Source organism: Oryzias latipes, chromosome 13 (genome assembly GCF_053564925.1).
Source record: "Oryzias latipes strain Hd-rR chromosome 13, Olatipes_Hd-rR_3.1".
NCBI lineage: Eukaryota > Metazoa > Chordata > Actinopteri > Beloniformes > Adrianichthyidae > Oryzias > Oryzias latipes.
The window spans coordinates 3,790,415-3,804,644 of record NC_136249.1 but is presented as its reverse complement, the minus strand read 5'-3'; the positions used below and the strand labels follow the sequence as shown (position 1 = coordinate 3,804,644).

At 47.9% G+C, this 14,230-nt stretch overlaps 1 protein-coding gene across 1 annotated transcript; it reads left to right on the top strand.

The window, feature by feature from the left end:
• Positions 1-3,825: 3,825 nt before the first annotated feature.
• Positions 3,826-13,679, top strand: efhd1 (EF-hand domain family, member D1). The gene is made up of 4 exons (XM_023961517.2): positions 3,826-4,217; positions 5,257-5,404; positions 10,077-10,211; positions 10,462-13,679. The coding sequence occupies exons 1-4, from the start codon at positions 3,940-3,942 to the stop codon at positions 10,594-10,596; spliced, it is 696 nt and encodes a 231-aa protein (XP_023817285.1). The 5' UTR covers positions 3,826-3,939; the 3' UTR covers positions 10,597-13,679.
• The last annotated feature ends 551 nt before the right edge of the window (positions 13,680-14,230 follow it).

The following is a 14,230-nucleotide window of genomic DNA, read 5'->3' as shown; positions in this document are numbered from 1 at the left end:
CCTATACTGGGGGCAATTACCACATCAATGGCAAGCACTCACCACCGCCCACCACCATGAATGTGCATGAATGATCCCGGTGATGGTCAGAGGGACTGTAGCCGCGAACTGGCAGCTACCATCACCAAGCATGAATGAAGAGTGAATGAATAATGGACACAATGGAAGCGCCTTGAGCGTCTGGAAAAGCACAGATAAATCCAACCTATTATTAAAGTTAAAGACCCACGATCTGTCACACACCTAGGTGTGCAAAATTTGTTCTCCACATTTGATCTATGTCTAATGCTGAGTGTCAAGCAGGGAGGTATTTGGTCCCATTTTTAAAGTCTTTGGTATGACTCAACCTGGGTGGGAACTCATGACCTTCCAGTTACAGGTCGGACACTTTACCCACAAGGCCACTGAGCTGGTTTTTTTTAATTATTGTTATTAACTTATTAACTGTTCAGTGGACAAGGCAGACTTAGAAAATCTGTTTGAGCCAAATCTGTCAATTAGTGAATAGTGTGTCTTGTCAGTTAATAGAAAGCTCCGGGTCTTCCAGCAAAGTGAAAATTTATGTCATGAACACAACTCACCATGGCATCACTGTGCCATGCAAAATTAGGATTGGAAGCATGCAGAGAGTCATGGACTGTTTTCCTTTGCTCACAGAAAAAACACCAAGCAAACCAAGTGGCCGCTGAAGGCTTTCCAGCAGATTCCTTGGAATCCAAGTAATCCTTTGGACAAACAGTGTGATCCACTGTTCTGTGTTGATCACCTCACTAGTCAACAACAAGTGATAGTAAAGAAAATGCTGAAAGAGCAGTTTGATGCTTTCGCTAGACATCAAGATGAAATATGGCAAATTTAAAAACTTGGAAATGAAGATTAAATTAAGTGACAATAATCCAGTGGCCAAAACATACAACGCTGTACCTCGACCGTTACACGATGAGGTAAAAAGTCACAACCAGGACTTGAAAGATTAAAGATTGATAGATAGATAGATTTGCTTTATTGTCATTGTCCGTTGTACAATGAAATTGAAGCATCACCATTTCAGTGCAAGAATAGCAAAGAATGACGAAATATTATAATAAATAAATTAGTATATACAAGTGTACAAATATAACCTGTAAAAAAGAATGTCCGAAATTTTTGTGCAAACTTGCGTATAAAAATTGTGAGTAAATGTCAGATGTGCAAGAGATGGCAATGAGGTAGTGTTGAGGTTGTGGACAGAGTAAGTGGACAGAAGGATGGATGAGCATATATGCATATACACACACACTCACACACACAGCAGCAGGTCGAACAGGTCTGAGCCGGGGTGTGAACTGTCCTTGATGATGTTCTGAGGCCTAGTGATGCAGTGTGTGGAGTAGATGTCCGTCAGGGTGGAGAGAGGGCGCCCAAAGATCTTCTGTGCCATTTCTATGACTCTCAGCAGTTTCTCCTTATCCGCGACGGTGCAGCTGCCGAACCAAACTGTTCTGCAGTATGTGAGCAGGCTCTGTATGGATGACTGGTAGAAGGTCAACAGCACGTTGGTGCTGATGTTGTTCTTCCTGAGGACCCTCAGACTGCATTTAGGAGAACTAGAATTTTTGGCACTCAAGTAGGCTGTTACGGACCGGTTCAGAGACTATTTGTTTTATGCTCCTTCTGTAATAGTGCACAGAAATAATAACCCTGCCACTTACTGTATGTTTTGAGTACAGCAAAACTGAATGCAACGAGTCATCGCTGGGTGACGAATTAGCTGACTTCAATATCACACTCAAGTACCGCCATGCAAAAAGTTCCCTGTCACGCAAACCTGTGAGTACGGACTCTGACATCAACGAGTGCACTAGGTAGCAGCCGTGGTTACATGTGCAAAATATCTTGATCGGATCAATGGTCGGATTAAAATCCAACCGTGTACATTGGATTAGAAAAACTTTTTCCGATTAGAATGAACGTTCACATGATCACACTTTCGGTCAGAATAAATCATTTGGGCATGCGCTTTAGTGTTGAAAATACCGAAAAGGAAATGGGTCCCGTTCTAAACAAACTGAGTTGCCATACACATGCATGCAGCAGCTCAGTAATATATGAGATGATCTTCTAAACGTGCTTTTATTAATGTTGTGAATATTATGAAGCGCCTGTTCGCTCATCATTTTATTTTTAATCTGTGTGTTCAGTGCTTTTTTTTGGTGGAAAAACTGAGATGGAAAAAGTTAGGGTAAAGAGAGGCTAACACGCACTAACGACATTAGCGTTGTTTGATGAACACAAAATCCATGTGGGAAATTCCGCAATCTGCATCCTGGCTACACGTAAAAATGTGTGGCCTTTATTTTGTTGGGACACGACTGGAAACACAAATCCACGTGATTGTTTGAACGGTTTCTCAGGACTGTGGGGAGCTGCATTGCTGCATGCGAGCTGGCTTCCCCTGTTCACAAACACGAAGCTATGAGTCCGGTTGCTCTGCTCAGAGACATGGTAGCACCACTTACTTCAGTATTTAGTGGATATCTGCTTGGCAGTTTTTAACTCAGAAACTCTTTTAGGAATTGAATTGAATCTTTAACCAACAGCATTCTGCCTTTTTCCTCCACCGGGTCCTCTACTCTGTCCTTGTCCTCTTAATCTTCTTCACTACCAGCATTATGATGAACATCTTTACCTGACAGTAGTCCAATTTCTACACCACAGGTGTCAAACTCCAGGCCTTGAGAGCCAGGAGTCCTACATGTTTTCAGACTAACCTGCTATTGTAGCTTCTTATTGTCTGAACACACAAGGACCAGGAAATCAACTACAGAGGAGGCAGGGTTTCTGAAAAGAAAACTGGATAACCAGAGCCACGACCACTCTGGTTTGAAAGTTCTGTTTGTGATTGGCATGGTTGCCTTTGCTTTGGTTTGATTTCTCATGCTCGTTCTGACACAACTCTCTGTAGTTTGCATTTGTGTTTGTTTGATGTGGATGTGTTTGTTTATTTCGTAAAACTTGGGATGCTTTGTCAGTGTGTAATCAATCTTTTTTAGGAACAGTCATCATCATTTGAGCTTTTCTTACTACTCCACTTCTACTGTTTTTATATATTTCCTTTTGTCACCTTGAGTCGGCCCTACTAGACCACTGATGGTTCCCCCTATGGCCTCTCTTTGGACATTTCAGACAGGTTTTGCGTTGTTATGTGGCATTGACTTAATGCATGCTTTGTGAGTCCCTTGTCTTTTTCCAGTGCAGTTTTCTAATTATTAAATCCTTGTTTTGGAAAAAACAAATCCTGGTCATTGTTCCCTCCAAATTTAGGACACAGGAAACAAAAGCATGCATCAAGCTTTGCTGAATATTCCAGTCGTGGTCTTCCACGATGGCAGCCTGGGCAGAATGAGTGAGTGATCTTACCAAAGTTACGCTTGGGGACACCAGAGCTGTGGCGGTGCTAAAGTGTTGGGACAGCCGGGCTGTGCTTGTGACACTAGACAAGCTACATGTACTGGGTTGAGCACGGCGATTCAAGTTTGCAGTACCGGCCGACGAGTCGGTCTCTGCTGCTGCCACTAAAGCCCCAGCACTGGCAGCTTTGCTGCTACTGCTAGCTTTAGCAACCAGAAACCTGCACATAGTAAACTCGTTTCTCGCCTTACTCCAAACCAGAACAAAGACAGAGATTGATTGAAGACAAGAACGAGATGAAACAGTGATCAAATAATTTCAGCAACAAAGAGCGTGGGGGGGGGTCGGCATTCAGGGGAGCATTGCCCCTACTCGCCCTGGCCTAAATCCGGCCTTGGCCAGGACGGCGCGCGCCTCATTCGTCACGTGCCCACACTCTTGTTTTGAAGGGCAGCCGGAAGCCCCTCCGTGGGTCCGGGCCGTTGACGGAGTGGCTGTTCGTGACCGTCACGCTCGCATCTATTCCCACGCGCAGCCTCCAGTCGCAGCATGGCGTCCGAAGAACTTGCCAAGAAGCTGCAGTCGCGGTTCGTTGCCATGGAGGACACAGAACCGAGGCCCGAACTCAGCCCGGCCCGGTCCACACCGCGGGAGCCCGAGCCCGACGGCGGAGAGGAGGGCTCCGAGCTGTCCGCCAAACTGCACCGCAGGCTGGACATCAACGACGGGGCCGCAGTTCCGCGCGCGACCCGGGTCTTCAACCCCTACACCGAGTTCAAGGAGTTCTCCCGGCGGCAGATCAAAGACATGGAGGCCATGTTCCGACGGTGAGGTTCGGTTCGGACGGCGCGCGCTGTGTTTACTGGTTATGTGGCGCAGCGCGCGCGAATCTAGAGGCGCGTGATTACAGAAGATTAGGATGCTGTGGGTCACGTGACCCCCTCAGCAGCTACGTGGCCTCGGCTCAGTTTTTGGGTCAGAAGGCACCTGTGGAGGTACAACACAGACCCTTCACGGTGTTCGTCCTTCCCGCAGGTTTCGACGCAGGTTCGGGTTCTGTTGGGGCAGTGTGAGCTTAGGCTGGCTTTTTTTCTGTCAGAGAGCCTATTGTAGAAAACGTTCCGCTTGAATGCAACAGAAAAACAGAACCATTCACTTGCAAAACCGAGCCAGAATTCCTGCTGGGTCTTAACAACAGGCTCCTTGTTGACCCAGATGGGCCACTGCTGTCACGTGACCCACAGCCCAGTGACGCTATCTGTACGTGACGCAGTAGGGTTGCAGTGTGGAGTGGGGGAAAGAGGACTATGAGTTCTGTCAGAACCTCTGTGGTCCTGCTTGCAGATGTGGAGTGGGGGGTGCAGATGGGGGGGGGGGGGGGTGAGGGGGTGCAGATGTGGGGTGGGGGGAGTTGGAGTGGGGGGGTACAGATCTGGAGTGGGGGGTTACAGATGTGGGGTGGGGGTGTGCAGATGTGGAGTGGGGGGAGTTGGAGTGGGGGCGTGCAGATGTGGAGTGGGGGGTTACAGATGTGGGGGGGGGGTGAGGGGGTGCAGATGTGGGGTGGGGGGAGTTGGAGTGGGGGGGTGCTGATGTGGACTGGGGGGGTACAGATCTGGAGTGGGGGGTTACAGATGTGGGGTGGGGGCGTGCAGATGTGGAGTGGGGGCATGCAGATGTGGAGTGGGGGGGTACAGATGTTGGGTGGGGGCATGCAGTCAGGAGCAGGTCATCTGCTGACACTACCCACTTGCCTTTCTACTGAGTGACGTGTCGTCATGGTAACAAATCTAACTGACACACCTGTGACCCGAGCCACAGGTGATGCTTGACGAGTCTGTCGGGTGGCGTGTCTGTTTTCTGCAGGTATGACACGGGGAAGGACGGCTTCATCGACCTGATGGAGCTGAAGCTGATGATGGAGAAGCTGGGGGCTCCACAGACCCACCTGGGTCTGAAAAACATGATCAAAGAGGTGGATGAAGACTTTGATGGCAAGCTGAGCTTCAGAGAGGTGAGGCGTGCTCACAGGACGGTTTCAGCTCTTTTTAGGACAGAGTTTCTGCAGAGCAGCAGAAGTTCATCAGAAGTTCAGTTGTGGGTGGGACTGTTGGCGTGGAGCAGCCCCGCCCCCCTTTTGTTACTGCAGGCTCCGTATTTACAGCTCTTCACAACCCCATTGTGAAGGATTATGGAAAATGGCAGCAAAACCAGGTTCATCCATCTGTCCAGTTCTGATCCAGATTCCAGCTCAGACCAGGAAAACAAAGACGTTCATGGATCTGTGTGTCTGACAGTGGATGATCAGTAAGGGGCGGAGCAGAGAGACATTTGTCCGTTGGTCCGGATCGAGTTCCAAACCTTGTGTTCTGTCTGTACTCAGACAGCTTACAACCGGACATTTTTGTTCCGGACCAAAGCTTGTATAAATCCATGTGACTGAAGATCTCTTCAGTCATTGGACAGGAGTTGTGAGGGCGGGGCAAAGCCAAGAAAGAAAGAACCATGGGAGTCCTTTCGGGATAGTTCACTGATTCAGACTTTATTTTGAATGTCTGCATCAACGTCAGGTCCAACACTTTACTTTGGTCCGGGGGGGGGGGGGGGGGGGTCGTGCTGCACGGCGGTTACCGAGGAGACGACGGCTATGAAGGTACAGAGAAGTGTCTGTGACATATAACTGTCTGAAGCCATGTGGATCACATTCAAAGTTGTTTTAATGAGCCCGCATTCATCAGACCACGTTTCAATCAGTTGCTGTGTCTCATCGTTGGTCAATGTTTGCCCGCGGCTGTCTGTTTACATCCCATAATGCCCGGCTGCAGTGGCCTTTTTGGTCCAGATGTTCTGCTCCGAACATGGAGTCTATTCAGACTGATGAGAACCGGAGCTCAGAACCAAGACCACCTCCAAAGATCGGTTCCTGGTCCCGGCCCAGGGTCCGCTTGGGTTTATCCAGACTGAAAATTTGTTCTGGATTATTATCATTATTAACAAACTCTGGTTCACCTTAAGGAACCAAATGTGTCCAGTCAATACAGCTTAGTTAAAAAATGCAGTCCACAGTTTGAAATCCAAAGTAATAATTACTAAGGATAACAAATGCAGGCAAACGGCAGTAAAGGATGAAAAGGTGTTAATATTTTCTTCTGATGACGGAGGACATTTATAAAGACACATAACATAAAAACACATTGAGAGTATATTTTATTCAAATTCATTCAAAAGCTTCAGTTTGAAAAAAGATTGTGGTTTCTATGTACAAACTACAATCAGCGGGCCACAGTCTCAGCTCTGCTCCATTCTGATCGTCCACCTGCAGAACAATGGATCCATGAACCTCTTTGTTTTCCTGGTCTGAGGAAAGCTGCTTCAGTAATGTTAGATTGGGGGTGTGAGGGGCTGTAAGCTAGTGGGAGAGAGTGTAAACATTGGGTTGATGAGAATTGAGCGCAGACTTTAGTTCCTGCCCACAACTCAGAGGTGAATTTCCTGCCGCTCTGCAGAAACTATGTCCTAGAAAACCATACAGGTCTTAAAAAATTCTGGTTAAAACAGCATCATCGTTATTAAAAAAGCTCTGGGAACACTTTGGTCAAATCATGATCGGAGTGAAACTTGAACATGACACACTGTCCACTTTTCTCAGACAAACATGCACATGAAAGTCTCAGAGGTCCAACCTTCATAGGAAAACAGTTTCAGAATGAAAAACAAAGATCTGATTGCAAAGATTTATGCAAACTGAATGCACACCACAGACGAGAATTGCTGAAGAGGTCAACAGCCAATCAGGCTGCAGAACACAGGGCACTGCTAAAAAAAACCTGAAAAAAGTCTCTGAAAAACCTAAACCGTGAAGTATGAGATGGCGAAGCAGCCCTGTACATAGAAGTGGCACTAGTAAAGGTCTTTGCTGATTATTAAACATGTAATGTTAGCAAACAATAAGCACATGATATGCTACTACTGCTTTCTCTCATTCACGATATCAACGTTAACACGTCCATGCATCCATCCATCCATCCATGCATCCATGCATCCATCCATCCATCCATCAATCCATCCATCCATCCATCCATGCATCCATCCATCCATGCATCCATCCATCCATCCATCCATCCATCCATCCATCCATGCATCCATCCATCCATGCATCCATCCTTCCATCCATCCATGTATCCTTCCATCCATCCATGCATCCATCCATCCATGCATCCTTCCATCCATCCATGCATCCATCCATCCATCCATGCATCCATCCATCCATCCATCCATCCATTCATCCTTCCATCCATCCATGCATCCTTCCATCCATGCATCCATCCATCCATGCATCCTTCCATCCATCCTTCCATGCATCCATCCATCCATCCATGCATCCTTCCATCCATCCATGCATCCTTCCATCCATCCATCCATGCATCCTTCCATCCATCCATCCATGCATCCATCCATCCATCCATCCTTCGGTCCATCCATGCATCCTTCCATCCATGCATCCTTCCATCCATCCATCCATGCATCCATCCATCCATCCATCCATCCATCCATGCATCCTTCCATCCATCCATGCATCCTTCCATCCATGCATCCATCCATCCATGCATCCTTCCATCCATCCATGCATCCTTCCATCAATCCATGCATCCATCCATCCATCCATCCATCCATCCATGCATCCATCCATGCATCCATCCATCCATGCATCCTTCCATCCATCCATGCATCCTTCCATCCATCCATGCATCCTTCCATCCATCCATCCATGCATCCTTCCATCCATCCATGCATCCACCCATCCATCCATCCATGCATCCTTCCATCCATCCATGCATCCATCCATCCATCCATGCATCCATCCATCCATCCATGCATCCTTCCATCCATCCATGCATCCTTCCATCCATGCATCGATCCATCCATGCATCCTTCCATCCATCCATCAATGCATCCTTCCATGCATCCATGCATCCTTCCATCCATGCATCCATCCATCCATGCATCCTTCCATCCATCCATCCATCCATGCATCCTTCCATCCATCCATGCATCCTTCCATCCATCCACGCATCCTTCCATCCATCCATCAATGCATCCTTCCATCCATCCATCCATCCATCCATGCATCCATCCATCCATCCATCCATCCATCCATCCATCCATCCATGCATCCTTCCATCCATCCATCCATCCATCCATGCATCCATCCATCCATGCATCCTTCCATCCATCCATGCATCCATCCATCCATCCATCCATGCATCCTTCCATCTATCCATGCATCCTTCCATCCATCCATGCATCCTTCCTTCCATCCATCCATCCATCCATGCATCCTTCCGTCCATCCATGCATCCTTCCATCCATCCATGCACCCTTCCATCCATCCATCCATCCATCCATGCATCCATCCATCCATGCATCCATCCATCCATGCATCCTTCCTTCCATCCATGCATCCTTCCATCCATGCATCCATCCATTCATCCATCCATGCATCCTTCCATCCATCCATCCATCCATCCATCCATCCATCCATCCATGCATCCTTCCATCCATCCATCCATGCATCCATCCATCCATCCATCCATGCATCCTTCCATCCATCCATGCATCCTTCCATCCATCCATCCATCCATCCATCCGTCCGTCCATCCATCCATCCATCCATCCATGCATCCTTCCATCCATCCATGCATCCTTCCATCATCCATGCATCCTTCCATCATCCATGCATCCATCCATCCATGCATCCATCCATGTATCCATCCATCCATGCATCCATCCATCCATGCATCCTTCCTTCCATCCATGCATCCTTCCATCCATCCATCCATCCATGCATCCATCCATTCATCCATCCATGCATCCTTCCATCCATCCATGCATCCTTCCATCCATCCATGCATCCATCCATCCATCACTCCATCCATCCGTCCATCCATCCATCCATCCATCCATCCATCCATCCATCCATCCATGCATCCTTCCATGCATCCATCCATCCATCCATGCATCCATCCATCCATCCATCCATCCATGCATCCATCCTTCCATCCATCCATCCATGCATCCATCCATCCATGCATCCTTCCATCCATCCATCCATCCATCCTTCCATCCATCCATGCATCCTTCCATCCATCCATGAATGCATCCATCCATCCATCCATGAATGCATCCATCCATCCATCCATGCACCCTTCCATCATCCATCCATCCATCCATCCATCCATCCATCCATCCATGCATCCTTCCATGCATCCATCCATCCATCCATGCATCCATCCATCCATCCATACATGCATGCTTCCATCCATCCATGCATCCATCCATCCATGCATCCTTCCATCCATCCATCCATCCATCCATGCATCCTTCCATCCATCCATCCATCCATCCATCCATCCATCCACCCATCCAAACACACGTTTGATGTTTAGATGAACAGGAATCCTCTTTAGTGTATTAGAAATAAAAGTTAAGCGTTTTCCTTGAGGGAAAAGCTCCGTCTTTATAAAAACCGCGTGCGGTTTCTTACGTTTAGGATTGTGAATCAGCGGTCTTGGATGTCCCAAAGGTTCATAATCCGTCTCTGTAACAGATGGCATGTATCCGAGTACTGGGATTGCGGTTGCAGCCACACCGCGGTCCGGACTGAGCACGCCTTTCCTCTGTTGCAGTTCCTGCTGATCTTCCGCCGGGCAGCATCTGGAGAGCTGCAGGAGGAGAGCGGTCTGATGGCACTCGCCAGGCTGTCCGAGATCAACGTGTCCACAGAGGGAGTGATGGGGGCCAAGGACTTCTTTGAGGCAAAGGTGCACTGATGCCAACACCCCCACACACAGGAGGGGGTCTGGTGCTGACCTTTTGGAGATAGATGTTTACTTTCATTGCACAGGAAGTGTTGTAAAGTTTGTGTTGGTGCGTGTCAGAGCCCGACAAATGTCATGACGGTTGAGGATTGTCATTAGCGGGAGCAGAGCCCGTTTTGTTGCTCTTCCCTGACGCTGTTCTCAGAATGATGGAGTGTCCGAGCAGATGTGATGCCGTCTTTTTCCTCTCCAGGCGCAGGCTCTGTCTCAAGGCAGCAAATTTGAGGCTGAAATTCGTGAGGAGAAAGAGGAGCAGAAACGACAGGAGGAGGAGAAAAAGCAGCGACAAGCCGCCTTCAAGCAGCTGCAGTCCACCTTCTGCTCGTGACTGTCAGACGGCGGCGCCCCTGAACACCACGCTCTGGTGTCAGACGTAGCTTCACCCCACGCACAGCCCCTCCCCACGGTTCAAGTAGACCCCGCCCTGTCCTTCAGAAAATGGGCAGCTAAACCTCTGCTTCCCCTCACAACGGCTCTGGGGTCTCGCTCTGACGTGTACTTCATGTCCTGCTGCCTGTGAAGCATCTTAACGGCAGCCGTGCTCTGTGTCACAGCATGTCGTTTTAACCTTTGAATTTAACCAAGTTAGCCTCCTGAAGCAGGGAGCTGGGAGAACTATGTGAGCTAAGTCCTCACAAAACCGGAAGAACAAACAGAGACGGTTCAGAGACGGTTCTTTGGTGATCAATACAGTTCTTTGACGATCCAGAGACGGATCTTTGACGGTTCCTTGGTTCTCTAGAGGCGGTTCTTTGGTGATCAGAGACGGTTCTTTGGTGATCAGAGACGGTTCTTTGGTGATCAGAGACGGTTCTTTGGTGATCAGAGACGGTTCTTTGGTGATCCAGAGACGGTTCTTTGGTGATCAGAGACGGTTCTTTGGTGATCAGAGACGGTTCTTTGGTGATCCAGAGACGGTTCTTTGACGGTTCCTTGGTTCTCTAGAGGCGGTTCTTTGGTGATCAGAGACGGTTCTTTGGTGATCAGAGACGGTTCTTTGGTGATCCAGAGACGGTTCTTTGGTGATCAGAGACGGTTCTTTGGTGATCCAGAGACGGTTCTTTGGTGATCAGAGACGGTTCTTTGGTGATCCAGAAACGGTTCTTTGGTGATCCAGAGACGGTTCTTTGGTGATCCAGAGACGGTTCTTTGGTGATCAGAGACGGTTCTTTGGTGATCCAGAGACGGTTCTTTGGTGATCCAGAGACGGTTCTTTGGTGATCCAGAGACGGTTCTTTGGTGATCCAGAGACGGTTCTTTGGTGATCCAGAGACGGTTCTTTGGTGATCCAGAGACGGTTCTTTGGTGATCCAGAGACGGTTCTTTGGTGATCAGAGACGGTTCTTTGGTGATCCATAGACGGTTCTTTGGTGATCCAGAGACGGTTCTTTGGTGATCAGAGACGGTTCTTTGGTTCTCTCGAGGCAGTTCTTTGGTGATCAGAGACGGTTCTTTGGTGCTCCTGCGATGGTGTCATGGGGAGCCACCTGTGCTCTGTGGTGGGTTTCTTTGGTTTTTAGCCTGAATGCTCCACACAGGGGAGATGTGTTAAAACGACCAACCAGGAAGTGTCCTGCTGCTCCTCCAGAGCTGCATCAGTGATACAGTTACTTGTTCCAGTGAAGGAAATGGGCTGGTCGCTTACATTAGGAGAACAGGAGGTGGCTCCTCCCAGTCCCCACAGCTCGCTGGGCAAAGAGGGAGCCCGTTGCTATGGAGATGTTGGCAGAATTGATCTGAACAGTGAAGCAATGAACCCCCACCATTGATAATTAGGTATTTTTCAATCAAAAAAGTCCAGCTGACTGACACTTCTTTGAGTTTCCTGCGATGTCTGTCTACTGTGGCCTGAACTGTCCGGAAGTGTCTGGCTGTCTTCCACGTGTGCTCCCACCGGCACGTCACCACTAACCCTGAAGCTACCGCACGCCGGCCGTGTGTGGCGCCTTCAAGAATGGGCTGTTGAACAGGCTTTTAGCATACGGTGTTCAAACAGGTCTGTCACTACCCGGTACCAGCGCATGTACTCACAGTTGGAAGAGGCTTTGGCAAAATGATGAAGCGGTGCAAATCTGATGAATCTTGTTCCAGGCTTTGTCTTTCCCAGCTCTATTCTGAGATGTAAAAGACGTGGAGTCATAGAATTCCAGCCGGACACAAACTTCATTGTTTAGAAAAGGACACTGTCCTTACGTCACTACCAAAGCCGAGTCCCTGATTGGTCAGAGTTTAACTGGTTTCACTGTTAGTTCCGATGCTGTGCGATTTGTACGAAGAGCCTGAAAACAGACTTCAAATCTTGGGGAGCTACGCATAAATGCACGAGTTTTGAACGCGGAAGCCTGAAATGTGCATCTATACGCATAGACTTTTTAAAGGAAGCAGCCGCTCAACCGCACCTTTCCCAGCCTGCAGTGAACGCAGCATTACTAGGAGTTTTTGTTGGCAGTGCTTGTTATTTACAGATAGATTTTGTTTATGTTCTCACAAACGCCACAATCCAACTTCCAGTGGTAAATTTAGCCTTTTTTAACAGCCAAAATATTCCCAAAATTGAGATCAAGCTGTTTTTATGTCATACAAGAAAAGCTAAAGCTAAATCCACAAAGAAAGTAAAGACAAAGTGAAAAGTGTCTAAACAGATGGGTGAAGCTCAAAGTTCCATGGTTTTACTCCAAAGGGTTTCACCATCGAGTGTCATGAGTCGTTGGAAACAAACTATTTCAAAGCTCAGAACTTTTTTGAAAGCTTGTTAAATTAGGAACTAAAATAATGCAAATGGGGGGGGGGTTGTCCCTGCATTATTGTAAAGTGAAACTCAGCGCTGAGTTTAAAGACCACTGATGACAGGAAGCCAGAGCCGTCTCTGGTTCTGGTCCAATGAAACCAGAAGAACCGTCTCTGTTTGATGATGTGAGCACATTCCGGACTCTGCGGGACTCCGCCCCCTCAGGCCACATGACCTCCAAGCATGTCGTCTCCAGCACGTTTGCTGTTGGTTCCTGCTGTGATCCTGTCCTCGTGTCTTCCTGTTTGTCCTGCAAGGATTCTGGTGTTTGCTGCAGGTCTTCTGCGCTCAGAGGGAACAAGTCCGCTCTGTTGACTGACCGGCTCCTCGGGTGGAAACTGGGAAGCCAAGAACCGGATCAGCACTTTCCAGCATTCCTGTGCGCTCAGTGTTCACACATACGTAGCAGCTACTTTAACTTACCTCTGCAGTGTTCTTTGTGAGAAGAAGTGATGTCTTTTGGTTCCAATCGTTTACAGTGTTAGTAGTTTTAGTAGGGACTGAAATGTTGCCAAATCTAACAAAAGTGAAGGAAATCTATTTTTTTGGCAGTTGTATAGATGTGTTGTTCTGCTCCCAGTGGAATGGAAATCTGTAACTTTATTAAAGTACTGATGACGTCACACTGGTCTGTGCGTTCAGGACGCTGGCATCTCCACTGCAGCTCTCAGCTTTCAGGACCAGCGAGTCCTGATGGCACGATGCACATCTTCAGAGTCACATCAGTGGCGCCTGAAGACGCTGTCAGGACTCATCCTTCAGGTTGCTTTTTATTTAACGCTTCTTTTTGATTGATGTTGGCATTGTTTTATTGTTTCTTGGGGGAAACAGGATTTCTGTTTTCCATTTCTGCAGCTTCATTATGCCTTTTTTTTTTTGCATATTAACTTTTCATCATTCTATAATAGTTGGATGTTACACACACGGTCAGGGGTTACCTTTGCCAAATGCCTGCTGATGAACCGCGCAAGTGTAAGAAAATGAAGCTTAACTGACATTTCTGAGGGTCTAAATCAGGAAGAGACAAAAAAATGCAGTTTAAAAAAAATTCTGGCTGTGATGTAGAAAATACAGTGGGTGGGGCCACAGTCTCTCTGCTCCGCCCCATTCTGATCATCCACCTGCAGACACAGATGGATGACCATCTTTGATTTCCTGGTCTGAGCTGGAATCT

Bases quoted from the DNA above. Each gene is read 5' to 3' on its own strand.
- efhd1 (XM_023961517.2), top strand. From the start codon at position 3,940: ATGGCGTCCGAAGAACTTGCCAAGAAGCTGCAGTCGCGGTTCGTTGCC. The intron at 4,218-5,256 runs GTGAGGTTCGGT...TGTTTTCTGCAG, and splicing joins ATGGAGGCCATGTTCCGACG to GTATGACACGGGGAAGGACG. The intron at 5,405-10,076 runs GTGAGGCGTGCT...CCTCTGTTGCAG, and splicing joins GCAAGCTGAGCTTCAGAGAG to TTCCTGCTGATCTTCCGCCG.